The sequence below is a fragment of the Gallus gallus genome, chromosome 2 (assembly GCF_016699485.2).
Source record: "Gallus gallus isolate bGalGal1 chromosome 2, bGalGal1.mat.broiler.GRCg7b, whole genome shotgun sequence".
Taxonomy (NCBI): domain Eukaryota; kingdom Metazoa; phylum Chordata; class Aves; order Galliformes; family Phasianidae; genus Gallus; species Gallus gallus.
Window position 1 is genome coordinate 49325263 of NC_052533.1, and position 17776 is coordinate 49343038.

The following is a 17776-nucleotide window of genomic DNA, read 5'->3' on the forward strand; positions in this document are numbered from 1 at the left end:
ATCAAGAAATATTTCTGTGACACAGTGCTGTACGCAAACAAAGGAAGTGGGATTTTGTTTCCTTATCTCTTACTCTGCTTGAATTTAATGGTAGGGAGAAACACATACCTACCATAAAAGAAAATGTAATCGAATGTCTTCATGGAGTACATTAACATTGAGAATCTCACATACTACAGACATCAAGTTACTTTCACTGCACTATTAATCAGCAGCCGTCCTATCAAGCTTTTTCCAAAGAATGGTAAGTATGATTATTTCTATTTTAAAGATAAAGCAACAAAGGCATTTGAGAACTTAAGCACTTGTGGCAACACTTTAGAAAGCTGGAAAGAAACCAGGCTGTCTCACACCTATCCACTGATCAGGTGATAGGCTCTTTCTTCCCTCAAAAAAGCAGAAGATGGTAAAAAGGCATCCCTTATACTTAAGAGGTAGTCAAAATGATCAAAGACCTCCAAGACTGCAGCCTTGTGCTTGGCCCTGTGTGAGACCGCACAGCCTTCAATACGACTCGAGAGATGCTGCATGGTCCCAAACATGCAAACCACGCTGTACAACTAGCACTGCTGAAGGTGTGATTGGGTATACCAGGATCTGCAAATAAGGAAGGAATTTATCATGTCTAGAAGAACAGAGTATTTTTTTTTTAATACTTTGTAGAGCAAAGAAAAACACTATTACATTCCCACAGTCTGCCTGACAGTTCAACTACTTCCCAGTTTCTGTGTGATTTCAGGAAGTTATTCAGTAAGATCATAACATGGAATCACTTGAAGTGATGCAAAGTGCAGTGCTTGGAGGGACAAATAAGGGAAGCACCAACGTGGCCAACTTTTGCCTCAGTACAAACACAGGCGAAAACTGAACCCTGGCTGACAAAGTGCCGGAGGACCATTAACAAGTGTAAAATTGCAACCTCATGTGTCTAAATCAAATGACTAAGTTCCTACTGCTCCTATTTAAGATCCAGTTGTACATGCTTTTTATTCACGGCTTCTCTCTGCTCCCCCTATTTGCATAAATGAGTCAAATGATAAGACAATAATTGCTTAAAATAACATATTTTAAAAAGTTTTCCTTTTTTTTTAAGGTAACTACACAGACTGCTTATCTCTCCTAAAGCCACAAGATGGCACCAGAATACAAATATTTTCTCCAAAAGTTTGACATAGTCAACTATGCAGGATGTTCCTCAAACTTTCACACAAACTACCCTGCTGACATCAAGCTTCTCACTTGAGCACAGTAGCCCACTTCGAGCCCTCCTGAAATGACCCAGTGCCTGTCCCACAGCTCATGTGAAGTACTCCGCCTCAGAGAGTCTCGGGGATTTTTCCATCCATGAAAAGGCCAGGCAACAAAACTCTCACAGAATATGTTATCTTATAGCAAACACAGTAAAAGCATTGAAACCAGGATAACATCTACGCTCGTAAGGCTGTGATGTGCAGAGGACCGTGCCTGAGCCATCTGGTAGGTAGACACGAAACAGGAGCACTACTCATTTGAAATGAATTAGCTGCTGTTAGAAACTGAGGACATTATTGAAATTTTTAGGTGTCCTACTGATCCAGACTTGGAAACTCCATTTTTTCTAGTTCATAAGCTCCCAATGAAAAAGAACAGCCACCCAGATCCTGCTTTCAATACAGTCCAATATAGAGGTTAGCAAATATATGGCATTTCCATTTGGACTTACTGGACATGGCTGCAAAAACTGATGTGGATGATGTGAGGTAAAACTGGCTGATACTGAAGTTATATTACCTGAAGTTTGTTGTGATAATGACTGACCTGTGATTTAAGTTAACCTACTGCACACAGAATCCAGCTGTTTCACGGAATGATGCTTAGAATGATGTTTTCTAGCTATTTTGTTACTGTTGGTGGCTTGTGAACACCATGCTTTTTCATGGCGCTCTACCTGAGTAAAAGCTGTAAGAAAATAATTCACCTGATAAAGAAGTTGTAAGGAAAAAAGAAAAACGAAATCAGCCTTTGCTTAACTCTACACCTACTTAGTTAAATTACCAAAAGAAGGGCTGTAGAAGACATCAGCTTGATAATACTTCTAAAAAACGGAAAGTGAAACTGAACCACTGCAGCATCCTAAACTCCCCATTTCACATCAGGAACTGCAATAGGTCTAGCACTGAAGCTAGTGGACACTCAACAGAATGGCTTCAAAACAAAAATATTTTCATCTCAAAATGTGCTTTACTACTGTGTCTGCAATGAAATTACCTCCACTTTACTGATACTCAATGTGGTTTATTTTTTATTTCTTACAACAATTACACCCAAATACTGAGATACTGAACATACAACTTTGTGTTTTTGAACTGCAATACACTGAATACAGCTCTCTCAAAATAAGCAGCCTAATTTATTTCTTGGTCCTCCTTTCTGTCTTAGTAATGAAATATTTATTACACCAGAAAGCCATTTAAAGCTTCAATAGCAGCTAGACACATAACAAAAATCCACCACTCCTGAAGGGGTTCCTCCTACTACCTCCTTTTTCTTTTTTTGTAGGGGAAAAACATTTTAGGGCTTTATTTCTCATAAATCCCACATTTTGGCAGTCAGCGTTCACAGTACTTATATTTCAACAGCAGACACAAAATCACTTTCTTGCATTCTCTGCAATAGAGTTTATACTTTCCTTTTTTTGATTTACCCTGGTAAATCTTCCTAGCTCTTTGTTACAATACAGTAGTGCTTAGAATGCATTTCCAGCATCTCTCACACGTACTGCAACATGGTAACACAGATACAACAAAAGAAAACAAACTTTGACTGTAAGGGTCCCCCCCATCCACATTCCTTCACAGTACAGTGAGATTTCCTCATAGCTCACTACTAACTATTTTGCACTTCTTAAGTGCTTATGCTTGTGTACTGGATCATTTGGAAAAAAGACCCATTGAAATGTATGAGACGAGGAGGGTGCAGGACACTTTTTGCTTTTAAGTTAAAATAATTCTCATGGATTAGTGAATACATCTCTCCATATCTTTCACTACCAGGAGATTAAACTCCTCTGAGAGTATAACATTCTATTTGCGGAGTGCATCCACTAAAGAGAATAGTGCTTGAATTTAATGGAGCTTATCATGCAATTAGCATTAACACTAATTGCATGTAATCCCAGCCTTTAAACTGTGTATAGGAATTCTCAGTTCTCTGAATAAAGAGACCGATGACCGCAGCTTCGGTAGTATCAATACACAGACATAATTCAATTTAATTTCACCTCTCTTCTCCACACAATTACTTTGTTTCAAAACAGCATCTTTGCTGTAAAGATCTGGAGGACTTTCACTGATGCCAAAGGCTGAGATTTCAATTTGTATCTGAAGAGCCACCCTTCCTTTCCCTATGGCAGAACTGTTGGATTAGTTTTCGCATTCAGTGAAGTAATGCTTGGAGAAATATTTTCTTTATCTTATTCTTTGTTTGCCCAGGTGTGAAGATGTACCTACCTGTGGCAATTCTCTGTATTTTGGCACCTGTCCTATCAATTTACTTCTCAGCCAGGCCAGATCACAAAAACCTAAAATGCTACTGCCATATTTACAACTGATCGTGATAGATTTTCATTGTTCTAAGCATAAAAATAACATTTACAGGCACAGCCAAGATTAACAGGTATCTGAAAGTAACATAGAACAGCATGCCACATGAAGACATACTGTTTAATCATGCATCCCTAGGAAAATACATAGCAACAATAAAATATTATCACTTCTGTGCGGAGCAGCAATGGACTAAAAGAGTTGATTGTAAGCCTCAATTTTTCAGCTGAAGACGGTTTTCCAAATATCATCACCAAATGATGCTACAGAAGGGACTGATGGAGGGCAGTGCAAGTCAAAGGAAACCAAGCATGGAGGCAGCCTACAGTGCTGGAAAAGAAGCAATGGCAGTGAGGAGATGCAGCAGCTACTGCCCTATAGCCCACAGGCTATAAACTAAAAGAAGAGAAGCTAGAAATTTTGAAGTGTTTCATGCAAACAAATGCCACAGGACTTTTATGAGGCTATACCTTTAATAACTCAGCTGCTAGGTTCCAGCTGTCACCTATTCACAAACAGCTACAGAATTAACACCTTCGAAAGCGAGTTCTGCAGACTTGCAGACAGAAGCACAAGCTCTCGCACATTCCATGTGTTTAGATCCTCTTTGCTTGCCACCTCAGGCAATGAAACAAGTTTTCTACACAGACTTTAGCAAAACATACAAGATGCATGAAGGCCTACAATCCATTCTCTCTTTACACAAGCCAAATTTGTGCATTACAGCATAAGATTAATGTATTTTTTCCTTCTTTATTGTGAAAATCAAACCCCATTTAAACACAACCAAGTAAGCTCCTTATTAAGTAAATAAGAGCTATTAACCTCCCTACTGAAGTCTCGTCTGTTGAATAATACAGGATACATCTGGGCATCATACATTACTGCACACAAATGTCATACCTGCACTGTTGTGGCTAGCTTCCTTGCTGCTACAGCTTGCTTCGTGTTTATGGTAAATTATCCAATGCACGGACAGAAATTGCCATAGTATTTACTCCTTCACTTAAACCAGACCTTTGACTATTTACTGACTGACATTTTATAGCTTACAAAGCAATCTGCCTTTCTTGTCTGCCGCTCTTCTACCCAACATAATGCCAAACAGCTGACTATCTGCTTTCTAAAAATGGACTGTGCTGCAAACAGCATCCTGACAATTTAATAATTTGTCAAAGTAGTCCAACCAGTTATTATGAAGTACATATCATAGGGTTCAGAGGTAAAGGTCACTTACTTACTCATGAAGCAAAGTGCATCTGCTGACACTAAAAAGCAGACAATTAAACAAAAAATCATAGACATTCGCTGCCAGACTTGACTTTTAGCATACAAAATCCACCACCCTCAACAGCAGTTGCACAAGAATGCTATTTCTCTTACTGTTTGTGCACTGTGAGCAACTGCTATCTTTTTTCTGTGTAGAATGTCGCTATACTCGGAGTGGAAAGGAATTCAGACTGTCTTGTTTTGTGTTTCAGACAGGAGATGCAGTGGGTCCTGCCCAAGCTTCTAATATTGAAATTATATTTTCAATTTTTTGAAATGAGAAATTTGCTTCAGGCAACACTAAGTTCCCTCTGCTTTTATAACAGACAAAGAGTCTGTTCAACCAATGGACATCCATACACTCAGATGCTAATTCTGAGAGGATGAATGGGACAAAACCATTTTTAGATTAATCAGCATTTGAAAGGCAGCTCTTATAATTCATCTTCTCTAGCAACAGCAATACAGTCCATATTAAAGATTTGCTTTTAAATATTCCCATCATACATATTTTGTATACACATATGATGTAGCTACAGGTAAATATGTAACTGTCTGCAGTCACAGGGTAAATTTTCACTTTTATCTTGGCTCTCTAGCTTAAATTGTTTCGGATTGGATACTCAAATTAGTAGTTATCATGGAAAATGCATGCTACAGACATGCATCCTTTAAGACACTGAATGTCTTTCTACCATACTGGGTCAGTAGCCATTTGCTGAATTGTGCCGGGTCCCCACTACTATGCTAGGTTGAAATCCTTACCAAGTAAGCTTAATTAGCACAAATTCAGTAGAGTGACTCAAACATTCCTGGTGATTCATCCTCGTAGGAACTTTACTACAAGAACCTTTTTGTCTGGTTACTTAAGCTAATCAAAACATGAAACAGGGACTCTCTTCAATGCCCCCGCCAAGAAGGAAACCCCCAGTTGCCCCGCTCTCCTAAGTTCTCTTTACACAAGAGGCAGTAGCCGATACCTTTATTTTGGAACTGAAATATCCTTCCGTCTTCTCTCTTTGTTGGTTCTGCCTCTTTAACCCTCTGGATATAATGGATACTCAGATTCTGCAATAACCTTCATTTAGGTGATGTACTGGGGAAGATTGGCACTCTAATAGTTAAATAAAGAACACCTTGTTTTCAGCTTTACCACCCTCATTTAGTTGGCTTTTACCCTGTTATTTGTTAAGATTAGACCCTTTTTTAAAAGGTAGAAGGTTATGGCCTTCAATAGCACAGTATTTGTCTTTTCCCTTGCTTTGAAGCTCTACTGTCTGCTCCGGACAAGAATGCTCTGTTATTTACAATACACAGTATTATTATTTCAGGCTTACCATCATCTGCCAAGCCATCACAATGGTGATGTAGTTAATTGCAGAGATAAAGGGGTGGGGAGCAAGGAAGGGCTTTTTTTTAGTATGGTACTTATTGCTTCTCACTGAGATCATGTCAACATTTCTATAATACCTGTCTTTTTTTATTTATTTCTTTTTTATTTTATGCACAGATAACACAGATAACATTTATTCACTGGAAAAAAAAAAAAAAAGGAGTGAAAAAGCTTTTCCAGCCCCAAAGGAAGGCAATGATAGTATCCCAAGCTTAAAGAAAGTTCTTTACTTTCAGAAACAAGAGCTTTAACAAGCAATTGAAATCAGTTAATTGGTTTGTAATTTAATTTAGAAGAAAAAGAAGCTCTACAAGACTCCAGCACAGGCCTGCATGTGTATAAGCAATTGTATATGGTTATATGCAAAGTGGACTTAAAGTTCCAGCAATCTGTGACAATTTAAGCAGTTACCCCAGGGAGCACTGCTCTCAAGTCAGCTTTAAGTCAGGCTGCACTTCTAAGACACAGCAAATCTCAGCACCAGACAGCAGCTCACATCAATTCCAACCATCCACCTGTCTCTGGAACTGAGCAGCTGCAACACACATCCCCAAAGCAAAGTGCTTCTCTCCTGTTCTCTGTTTATTTTGTTAAAGACATTGTAGCTTACCTTGGACATTTGCAAAACGCCCTGCAGCAGGTCTTCGAACTAAAAGCATACTTTTTATATGTAATACATTGTCATGAAGAACAGTGTATTTCTCAAAACAGAAAATTAAGGACGTGGTAACTTATAGCCCCTCACACAGAAGCACTAAAATTAAGGATCCCGTTGAGGCAGATGCTTGGCTATAAAATTAATAAATTTAAGCAGATCTTAACGTGCTTTCTTGACATGAGACAAAACAATATTGAACTCAGGGGGTGGGTGCCATTCATGCTTTCTGTGTGCATGTGTGGTTTGGCTTCTCTGTTTTGTAAACTGTAAACCAAAATCAGCACGAAATTTATGTTACAAAATCAAGAGCATCTTTCTCGAATCCCGTGTCACTAATGCACATAATAAAATTAGTTCAAGTAAGTGATGGAATTCCTTTCTGGCTTCTTTTATCTGCTCTAATGATCTTAGCAAGCAATGAAAAAAAAAATTAATATGCTCACATACATAATATCACCATCTCCCAAAGCGACAAAAAGTAATGACAGACCCCACAGCGTTTGGACAGAGTTCACATACTTTACACTATTTTACTGAACGCAGCTCAGGCAAGGATCATAGTATAAGAGCCTTAAGCAAACTTTTCCTCTTAAGATTGATATAAGCAAGGATAGCCGCATTTCCACAGCAGCATCACAACCTCAAAGAGCTGTCTTCCCACAGCTCCACTCCCCATGGAGGCAGAGCAGGACAGGCAGTGTGCCTCTTACCAACGCCAGTTATGAAATAACTGAAGTCACGAGACCATAGAATGGCCTGGGTTGAAAAGGACCACAATGATCATCTAATTTCAACCCTCCCGCTGTGTGCAGGGTTGCTAGCCACTAGACCAGGCTGTCCAGCATCACATCCAGGCTGACCTTGAATGCATCCAGAGATGGGGCATCCACAACCTCCTTAGGCAACCTGTTCCAGTGCATCATCACCCTTGATGTGAAAAACTTCCTCCTAACATCTAACCTAAATCTCCCCTGCCTCAATTTAAAACCACTCCCCTTGTTCAATCACTATGCACCCATGGAAGCAGTCATTCTCCCTCCTCTTTATATGCTCCTTTCAAATATTGAAAGGCCACAATGAGGTCTTGCCAGAGCCTTCTCTTCTCCAAGCTAAACAAGCCCAGTTCCCTCAACCTTTCTTTGTAGGAGAGGTGCTCCAGCCCTCTGATCATCCTAGTGGCCTTCCTCTGGACTCATTCCAAGAGCTCTGTGTCTCTCTTGTGCTGGGGGCCCCAGGCCTGGACGCAGTACTCCAGATGGGGCCTCACAAGAGCCGAGTAGAGGGGGACAATCACCTCCCTCTCCCTGTTGGCCACCCCTTTTTTAATGCAGCCCAGAACACAGTTGGCCTTTCGGGCTGCAAGCGCACACTGCTGGCTCATGTCCAGCTTCTTGTCTACCAGGACCCCCAAGTCCTTCTCCGCAGGGCTGCTCTCAAGGAGATCTTCCCCCAGTTTGTATAAATACCTGGGATTGCCCTGACCCAAGTGCAGGACCTTGCACTTGGCCTCGTTGAACCTCATTAGGTTCTCAGAGGCCCACTTCTCCAGCCTGTCTGGGTCCCTCTGGATGGCTTCCCTTCCCCCTGCTGGATCAACTGCACCGCTCAGCTTGGTCATGGTATCCTTGCAAAGCCTAAAAAATGCAGAGATCTTAGGGGGTAGGAATCTCTTGCGTGAAGAAGCTGTGACAACTAAACAACCTACAGACATCAGACGAAAGCCTGATGGGAAGTGGTTCAGGCTCCTTTCTCTTGGTTCTTGTGGAAGAACTTCCCACTGCCTGCTGACCCTATGCAGATCTTCAGCTTTGTACTTCATGAGAGGTATAAAGACCAGAGATGTTTATCTAGACTTTTTGCTTTTCAGAAAAAAAGGTAGGTGGAATTTAACCTTCTGAATCTTTATAGAGCATTTTGTTGTTGTTATATAAGCTAATGTGCTCCTTTTGGAGGAAAGGAGAAAAGAGGAATGGCTTCTATCACAAGGATAAAAGGTTTTATTTGTTGGTTTTATGTATCAATAAAATCAAATTACAGGTGTCAAGGGACATTTATTTCAATGCTAAATACCTTATGTTAAGATGTCAATTAAAGTTTTCCTGAAGAGGAAAGTTCCTCAGCAAAAAATGAATGCATTAAAAACAAGTATACCGTTCCCCGGAGAACAGAATATAAAACAACCTGTCAAGTAATCAAAGATAACCAAAGAGAATGTGTTAACTTCCTGATGTTTTTTTCTGTTCAGCATCAGGTGATTGCAAGCTTTTACCACCTGACAGAGTCCTGTTCTATTAATTCCCTGCCTCTCTTTTTCCATACCACTTTTATCATGACTAAAAAGCTTCACAAACTGGTGGCTGACAAAGACATACACTGACTATGCATTATTTTAAGGACAACACTAGTTCTTACCAGCCTGCAAAAACTGTCAAACATGCACACTACTTACAAAAGAAAAAAAAAAAAACCAACAGCTATTCATTGAAGAATACTGAGCTGCTAATGAAAATTGAGCTGTATGAAGCATGAGGAGTCTGTATTTCTTACATGCTGGTAAGGCTGAGCCAGGGCATTCAGTTTGATGCATCTAAAAGTGAGGACTGTTCATCCTTAATTTATAAGAGAAGGCAAAAAGAAAATTTCATGAATTTAAGAAACTGTTCCAAATCAAACTTCTCATATTTTAACCGAAAATATGCAATATGACAAAACATACTTGCAGAACCTGGAAATATATGTATTCTAAAGGTCAAAATTGCAGCTTGGACAAATAAAATACCATAATGGACACATAAAATTAGCAAACTGTCCAGATAGGATACTTTAATTACATTTATACAAATACTTAAAAAAATAAGAATAGAGTTCTACTCTATCCAGAGATTTCCTGAGCAACTTAAAAACAAACAAACAAACAAAACAAACCACAAAGCAAGCAAGCAAAAAAAAATCTCAAATACCAATACCAACGTATATTGTAAAAAAAACAGTATTAAGGTTTAACTTCTGCTCCCAAACCAAGTTCAGATGAAAACACCTACCCTAGGAAATGCAAATAGCTGTTTTTTTTTTTTCAGGCTGGAAGGACAGAAGTAGTTTTACTTTGATGCTATACTCGTTGCAACATGATTTTAACATAACAAGTGTGTTACTTTTTCCTGAAATGAATGTTAATTAAGAATGTGGTGGAATACAATGTATAAAGAGAAGGAAAATGTAGAGTAATTTGCTCTAGGTATTATCTATCGCAGATACACGCTTTCTGAGCCCCTTTTAAAAGCTATTTAAAGATAGCCTAAGTTAATTTCACTGAGACTGCTTACCTTCTTTCCTCCTGTTACAAACTGCTTGAAGTGGGATCTTACAAAATGAGGATGAACAGCAACAATCTGAGTATAAACACAGAAGAAAATGTGTATTAAGGCTGAAATAAGAGTTTCAGAGAGCACTATCAATTTTTAAACTAGACAACCCTTTGCCAAATATCAAATATTACAGCTGAGCCTCTGAAGTAGAGATGAAATCTTTCAGCCATCTTAGTTTGCTTCTTAGTCCTACTGCTTTTGCTTAGAAAAAAAAAGAAAATCGTCCATATTGTAGGGCACGTGACTTGTCACATGCCTGACACTAAGGGTCACAGGCAGAACAATTACTTTTTTGCACAGCAGGTAGCAGGAGGACCATGTGACATCAGACCACCACGAGCATTCCTCCAAGTGAGACTTCTTTGTGACATTCCTAGAGGACACAACTTGGTGCTGTCACATGGCTTAAACAGTTTTTTTTACTGTACCACACTAAGCACCAGCCTCACACTCTGACTGATCAGCTGGGTCTGGTGTGTTGAATCAGAGAGCCAAAAAAGTGCTTTGTCTTACATATCAAGTGTGGGAGTGACAGCTGTCAGGGCAGAAGGACAACAGGAGCCAAGTAAGTTGTATCCAATGTGTGTGAAAACTTAGTATGCTCATTTTTTTCCCCCTCTAAAAGCAGATGCAAACACGGAAGACCCTAAGCAGGAAAATGCAATAATTTGCACACACCACCATTTCTCCTGCAATAAATGTACGTTGATAAAAAAGCTTGAACCTTCTTATACATCTTCTAGAGGCATTTTTTTAACCATCCAGCCAGCTCCACTTATTTTAACCTTATTTCAGAAACTGAGTTATTTCTTTTACAGAGTATATCCGCATCACTACTCATTGCTCTGTCCCAGGATAGGTTTAACGGATATGAATTAGTTGCAAAATATTGACCTCACAGTTAGTAGAACTCTCAGAATTTATATCACAGATCTACAAAGAGAGAAATATGTTGAGACAGGTAACAGCTGAAACAGGACAATTTCTCTTTCACTTTGCCTTTTGTATTTGAAAAATTCAATAATACTTCTTACAAAACCTAGATCAGCTTTCTTCCTACCTAACCAGATCAAAAGCTTTTATATTGAGATAGATAACTATTTTCTTGTGACTTGAATAACATTACAAGGAAGCAGTACTCCTCTCTCATTTAGATTCAGTGTGACCTTACTGTTATTAAAGACAACAACACAATTACTAAAGATTAAAACAAGCACTTACTTTAATAGGACAGTCAAATGTTTCATGAAATTCTTCCGCTGAATACAATCCAAACACTTGCACCTAATTTAAAAACAAAAAAAAATACAACAAAGAAATGTATGTAATAACCACTTGACAGTTAAAGGTGAATGTAAAATGCTAATAAGTAGAAGATTAATGTGAATGTCAACAGCTGTATTATCTTCCGAAGGAAAAAAAAAGTCATATTTAATAATGTAGAGTTAATTGAGACATCTTCAGCTTCCACTACAGCTTATCTCTAAATATTTTCAGTAGTGCAAAAGTAGTTATTTTAAGTTTTTTTGTTTCCTAAACAGAAATGCAGCAAAAACAACTTCCCTTTGCTTTAGGCTGATCAAATCTGTTTAACAGATACTGATCTAGGTAAGGTATGAGCAAAATAATAACATTCAGGGGAAGATAAATTAAAAACTCTTCCTTTCTGAGAAGGAACTGGAAGATTTCTTTTTCCCTCTGAGCAATACACACTTTACGTAAGAAAAAAAATTTGTGACAACAAAGCAAAATGAGCATGAAAACCACGTCCCATGTTTCTTTGCATCCTCTCCTCCTCCCAAGTGCATTCAGTGCTACTTTGTTTTATTCCATGACCACTGGGAATGTCACTCTCTGAAGATTCCTCTCTTCTCATCCATGTTGATGTTTCAGTACATTTAGTAGTCAGTAGTGGAGTTGTAACCACAGGCCATAAGACAGCTATCTAAATTAATTTATCTGAAGGAGGCTCAACACTTATAAAGAAGTATGTTTCTACTGTCAAGAGAATTAACAGTTTTTTACGTGGTTTCTTCTCTTTATTTACATAATCGGTTCAGAGGTATGAAGCATAAGAAATACCATTAGACGACTTAGATGCTATGACCTCAGAGTAGGGTTTCCTCTACTCTCTTTTGGTCTCATGTCTCTTCATGCAATATCCCTTCCTCCTTCCCCTACTCCCACATGAGACAAAGACAGCTGAGTTCCTCCAGAGCCTAGGAGTAAAATAGGGCTGAAGACTGATGACCACAAATTAGTAATTGATCTATGAATTAGGATTTCCACAAAGAATAGTAAATGGTTTAATTTTACATTACTATTTTAAGAGGTATGTCAGAAGTTGTTGGAACAAGATGACCTCAGCAGGGAGGGAAAAGAGCATGCCAGGGAGTGGATCCACAGGAAGCTGTATTTGACAGCACATCTATCTCAGGAGGCTCCCAGACAGGCCTAGTCAGTCATCCTTACCATCTGGGAAAGCTAATCCCCTCAGTCATTCTGCTCTACATGCTTAACTACAAGTTGGACAAACTCAGAGATCTAAATAATCTCTTAACTGTATTGCTATCTCTCAACCACAGCTCCTTGTGTTGGGAGTGGCAGGGGGACAGCTACAAAAAAACAAAAAAAAACAAACAAAAAAAAAAAACAAAAAAAAACAAATCAAATACACCAAAGACCTGCAGAACAAAGCCAGTAAATCCCAGTAATGGGCCACAGAAATAAAGCTTAATGGCTCTATGAAAAGATCAATTCAGCTATCAGAGGACAAAAACCCAGATGGCCAAGGAGACAGAGTGAAAAATTAGAGTTTAGCTAAACTACAAGAGGAACTAAGCTGTAGGCAAGGAACTAAGCTGTCCTCACAATGGCTCAGAGTTTGGCACTCAGTATAGCAAAAAAACCTCACAGCCCCTCATCTCCCTTTCAAGCTCGTCTCTAAAACACATTTTCTAAGCAGCATTATCAGCTCTGCCCATTACTCAGTAGTGAATACACAGACTAAAAACACCCTTTAAAAATACTGCTGCATGCACTGAGAAGGGCTGAGCTACCACTGCAAAGGATTCAAAAATCAATACTCAGAGATAGGTAGATGCATCAGAAAGCTGTGATTATGTAAGCCAACCAAAGGGTTATATTTGAGTTGGGTTGGACTATAAGCCTGGAAAACCTTGTGGCTGATGTCTGGAGGATTTTGTTTTCTGGGTTTTTGTTTCCAACACTTGGCACAGTATATCCAGTGCAACAGACTAAACAAAATATGGTACAGAGGAAAGAGAAAATAAGAGGAAAGAAAGGAGGAAGAAAAACAATAAGAATGGCCAAAACAAGTCTAAAAATTCAATGAAAGCAACATCCTCGAGAACAGGAAAAACAACTCTCAAATTAAAGCCAATTAATCAAAATTAACAAACATTGGCAATGGTGCCTTCAATATTTTCATAATACTGCATCAAACATGTTAGTAAGACATTTCTTTAAGAGTCTGAAAACAAAATGGAGCCAGTTAACTAAGGAGGAAAAAACAACTCAGCATAAAATACATGTTATCATGTTTACTCTAGGGACACCATATAACAGTTTATTACTTCTTAATGTCTTTTATTCTTCAGAGAGAAAGTGATTCTTTTGATATTACAAAGCTATATTGGATTTATCTATTTCTACTTTCCATCATCTACTTTTTCCTCATCTTATGTTTTTAGGTAGCTGGAAAAAGTATTTCGTGAGTACACTACATTTTGCCAGCCCTTTCCATTTTAAATATCCAGGATCCACTATTTCAGCACACCTCGATGTAGCTGTTTTTTGCTTCCAAATATGGAAGCAACAGCTAAATTGAGATAGTCAAAATGCAAGAATGGTCTACCTGAGCCACATTTTTTTTAAGTGTGGAATATAGTACTTCATGAATATTTTTAAAATAATTATTGTTACAGGCAGTAAATACGACACTAACACATGTAAACACATTTTCAATATACTTTATGCTGTCTTTTATGAAAAGTTCCAAGCCAATAAAGACACAAATTAGAAATTACAATTCTGCAAGATACAAGGGCAGCTCCAAAAATAATGTCTCCTATTTTATTACATTGGCCAATGACATTAGAGGCAGATGTTGGTGTTATGACACTAGGGGTTATACCTTCCCACCAATATTCTATCACATTTTGTTGTTGTGCAACAGATTGCAGCAGAGGGGCAGTCTGACAAAATGGCATCTGATATGGAAGTGCATCTGAAGCAAAGATGTGGAACTTAATTTTGTCTCTGTGGAAAACATGACACCCACTGACATTCATCACTGCTTGCTGAATGTTTATGGAGACCAAATAGCGGATATAAGCATAGTAAGGTGGCGGGTTGTGTGTTCTAGCAGGGGGAACAATGATGTGAAAGACAAGACACATTCCAGACAGCCATGAAGGTTTTTATGAATTCAGCATATTATTCTAAATAATATTATTCAGCATACTATTCTAATATTATTATTCATTGCTGGCAAAAATGTGTAACTAATGGTGGTGACTATGTTGAAAAATAGCATTTTGTAGCTGAGAATTCACTCTATCAAACAGTGTTATTGTGCTCCCTATATCTGTTGTAGTTTCATAATGTGACCTAACCTACATGTTCATGTTCCTGCAGGGGGACTGAGCTAGGTGATCTTTCAAGGTCCCTTCCAATCCCTGACATTCTGTGATTCTGTGATTTCATGGAAATAAATAGGAGGCATTACTTTCAGAACAATCTATATATGAGAGAGCTGTAGACCCCGGTTATTCAAGGTAGTATGCAAGCAGACAAAATTCTAACATAAAAAAATACATTTCTGCAGATGCAAGTGTATTTCCCCTTCTATTTTTTTTCCAGCACCATAATTTTCCTTTTGTATTTCAACATCTGGTCACTATTCCCAGACAGTGGACACACCAAAGTAGTGGGTGGTGGCTTTGACTTCTGTTCCTTTCCATGAAGTTGATGACCAGCTGCACAGAGTCCATTGGCAAGGAACATTTTCAAATAACAAAACTTTCAGTGCAGAAAACCTGCAAGTGGCTCATTCCCAGCACAGCTGTTGTGTACATATAAAACACAGGTGCCAAGTTTTGACATTAAGTCTGGATGCTGCCTGGCAAGAAGAAGGTTAGAGAATTGCACTCTACTGCTATGTCCCCCCTCAGTAAACACAGGTAGTCCAGATATAGTTTGAAAGTGAAAAGAAGAAAGTAGTGAAAGAAAATGAGTAACACAGCAGAACTGGTATAAGGAAGAAGTTCTCATCATAGAGTCTTCCTTCAAGAAGACAGTTTCCAACGCCCTCATGTTGGATTCATTTTGATATGGGAAAACGTACTCCCTACATAGTGCAAGAATCTTTTGTAGTGGTCCAGAGGACATACCATCACTAATTTGTATAAGATAAATGTCTTAACCTAACTAGAGCAAATGTTTTTAATTTTTTTTTTTTGAAACTGATTAAAAAACAAACAAACAAAAAATCCTGTCTTTTTTCCCCCCCTTTCTTTCCCCTCAAAGATTTGACAATTCCTACTTATTTATCTGATAACCTTCTAACTATTTGCATAAGTATTTAATTTCTTACAGTACACACACTGCGGTAAGAAAAGACATAAAAGGCATATAAAATTACACTTTTCTTATAACCAGGAATCTTCAAGTGCTACAGTATCTGGCCAGAAATTTTTGCCATTTTCTTATACAGCAGCACAACATAATTGATATGTTTTCACTTACACTTTGGGTGGATTCTCTCATAGAGACATACCTTTCTGGATCACTCTGACAGTTATAAAACACTCAGATCTTTCAAGCCTCCACTGTACAATATGGTGTAATAGCAGTGCCCCTGGACTCTGAGAATACAAGTGCAATTCATACTGCACTTGTGTTACTCCAATCCTTTGTAAAAACATTATCAGAGTTAGCTCTAGCATGGGAAACAAAGTTTAGATTGCCTTGTATAGCACACAACTTACTGGATCCTCAACAGCTATTGCATTAAATGGAGACAGATTCATCACCTAATGTAATGGACTTTTTCCTTTTCAAACAGACACATCACAATAGGAATAAATGAATTTCTGAACATTTCTGCCTCAAATGCGTATTTCTAACATTACTGTATTAATTAAGAAAAAAAAAAAACCCTCAACATTTTTTATCACTGTTAACAATTACTGACCCTTGCCTTATCTTGTAATCTTGCAGACAATTAGGATACTCTTGCTGTGTTTCTCACTGGTTGCAAAATTCTACAACCTACTTTGAGAGGCACTAGTATCCCAATTACTCTGTCAAGGTACTGAAACTGACATCAAGATATCTCTAAGAAACAATAGGCTTGTATACGTAAACTGGCTCTCTGACTGATGCGGAAAAAAACATTTACTTGCAAGAGAAAAAAAAATCTCAAGCACATACAGTCTAAAGAGGTTGTTTCCTCATTTCACCTACTGCAAGATCCAATTTTAGTTTGAATTCATCCACCTTATACTAAATGGGATAGATCCATTAGGATCATCAACACTCCTCCTCCCTCCAGATCAACTATGTAAGAAATGTTCTACTCTGGAACTCAAGTGGATATTGAGAAATGATTTAAATGATTTTTAATGCACTCCATTTGTATATGAGCATTATATTCAAAAAAGAAGCTTAAAAACACCCTGTGCGTAAGAATTTTATCATTGCAAACCAACATTACAAAAGACTGCCATCGACTTAAAAACAAAAAAGACATTCTTATAAGTGGAAAATCAATCACCAAAACCACTAAATGTCACAGCTCTACATTCCAGAGAAGCACTGATAATTGTTAGTTATACACTGAACAAATGAAATATGTCCTCAGTCAAGGAAGTAGGTGCCAGTTTTTTAGGAAACTGTACATATATTGATTTTACATTTATTTAATGTGGCTGTTGTAAGACACTTTATTCTTCTGATAAACTATGATTGCTTATCAAAAGATTCTATAATTCAAGAGAAACATTCATAATGTGTGTGAAAATGAAAACCACCAGCCCACAGAATCCAATTTTGTGGATTTATAGCAGAAAGGCATTAAACTACTGTCTTGCAGGAACAGCAGACTAGTCACTGAAGTATAACTGGCACAGCAGTAATGATTAAGGTGACATGTCCTCCTGCCACAGCTGTTAATCAGCTTAATACCAGTTACATTATTGACATTCTTGTAATTACTTTTCCTATGGCACATTCGTGCAAAATATATTTGACTTTAATTTTGAGTATTCAAAGGTGAGCCCACTTCTCAAAATGGACGGTCAGAGTGGTGCTAAACGTAGTACTTAATTTCACAGGTATCACAATTATCTCCGGTTTAATACTGAGGCTACCTTTTACCTCATGAGATACATAAATAAGCTAATCATACCTTCCCATCTTCTGAACAAACACCCATGTGTTCTCCACTTTCATCCAGACTGATCTGATTTATCTTCACGGGACTCTA

At 38.1% G+C, this 17776-nt stretch overlaps 1 protein-coding gene across 3 annotated transcripts in view; it reads right to left on the bottom strand.

The window, feature by feature from the left end:
- The window catches only part of VPS41 (VPS41 subunit of HOPS complex), a 108595-nt gene that overhangs the window by 49274 nt on the left and 41545 nt on the right, over window positions 1-17776 (bottom strand). For all 3 annotated transcript variants that reach the window (XM_015281554.4, XM_046923880.1, NM_001012859.1), the window contains 3 exon segments: window positions 17699-17773; window positions 11488-11550; window positions 10225-10290 (listed from right to left, as the gene is read on the bottom strand). In XM_015281554.4, the coding sequence (XP_015137040.1) occupies window positions 10225-10290; window positions 11488-11550; window positions 17699-17773 (204 nt within the window).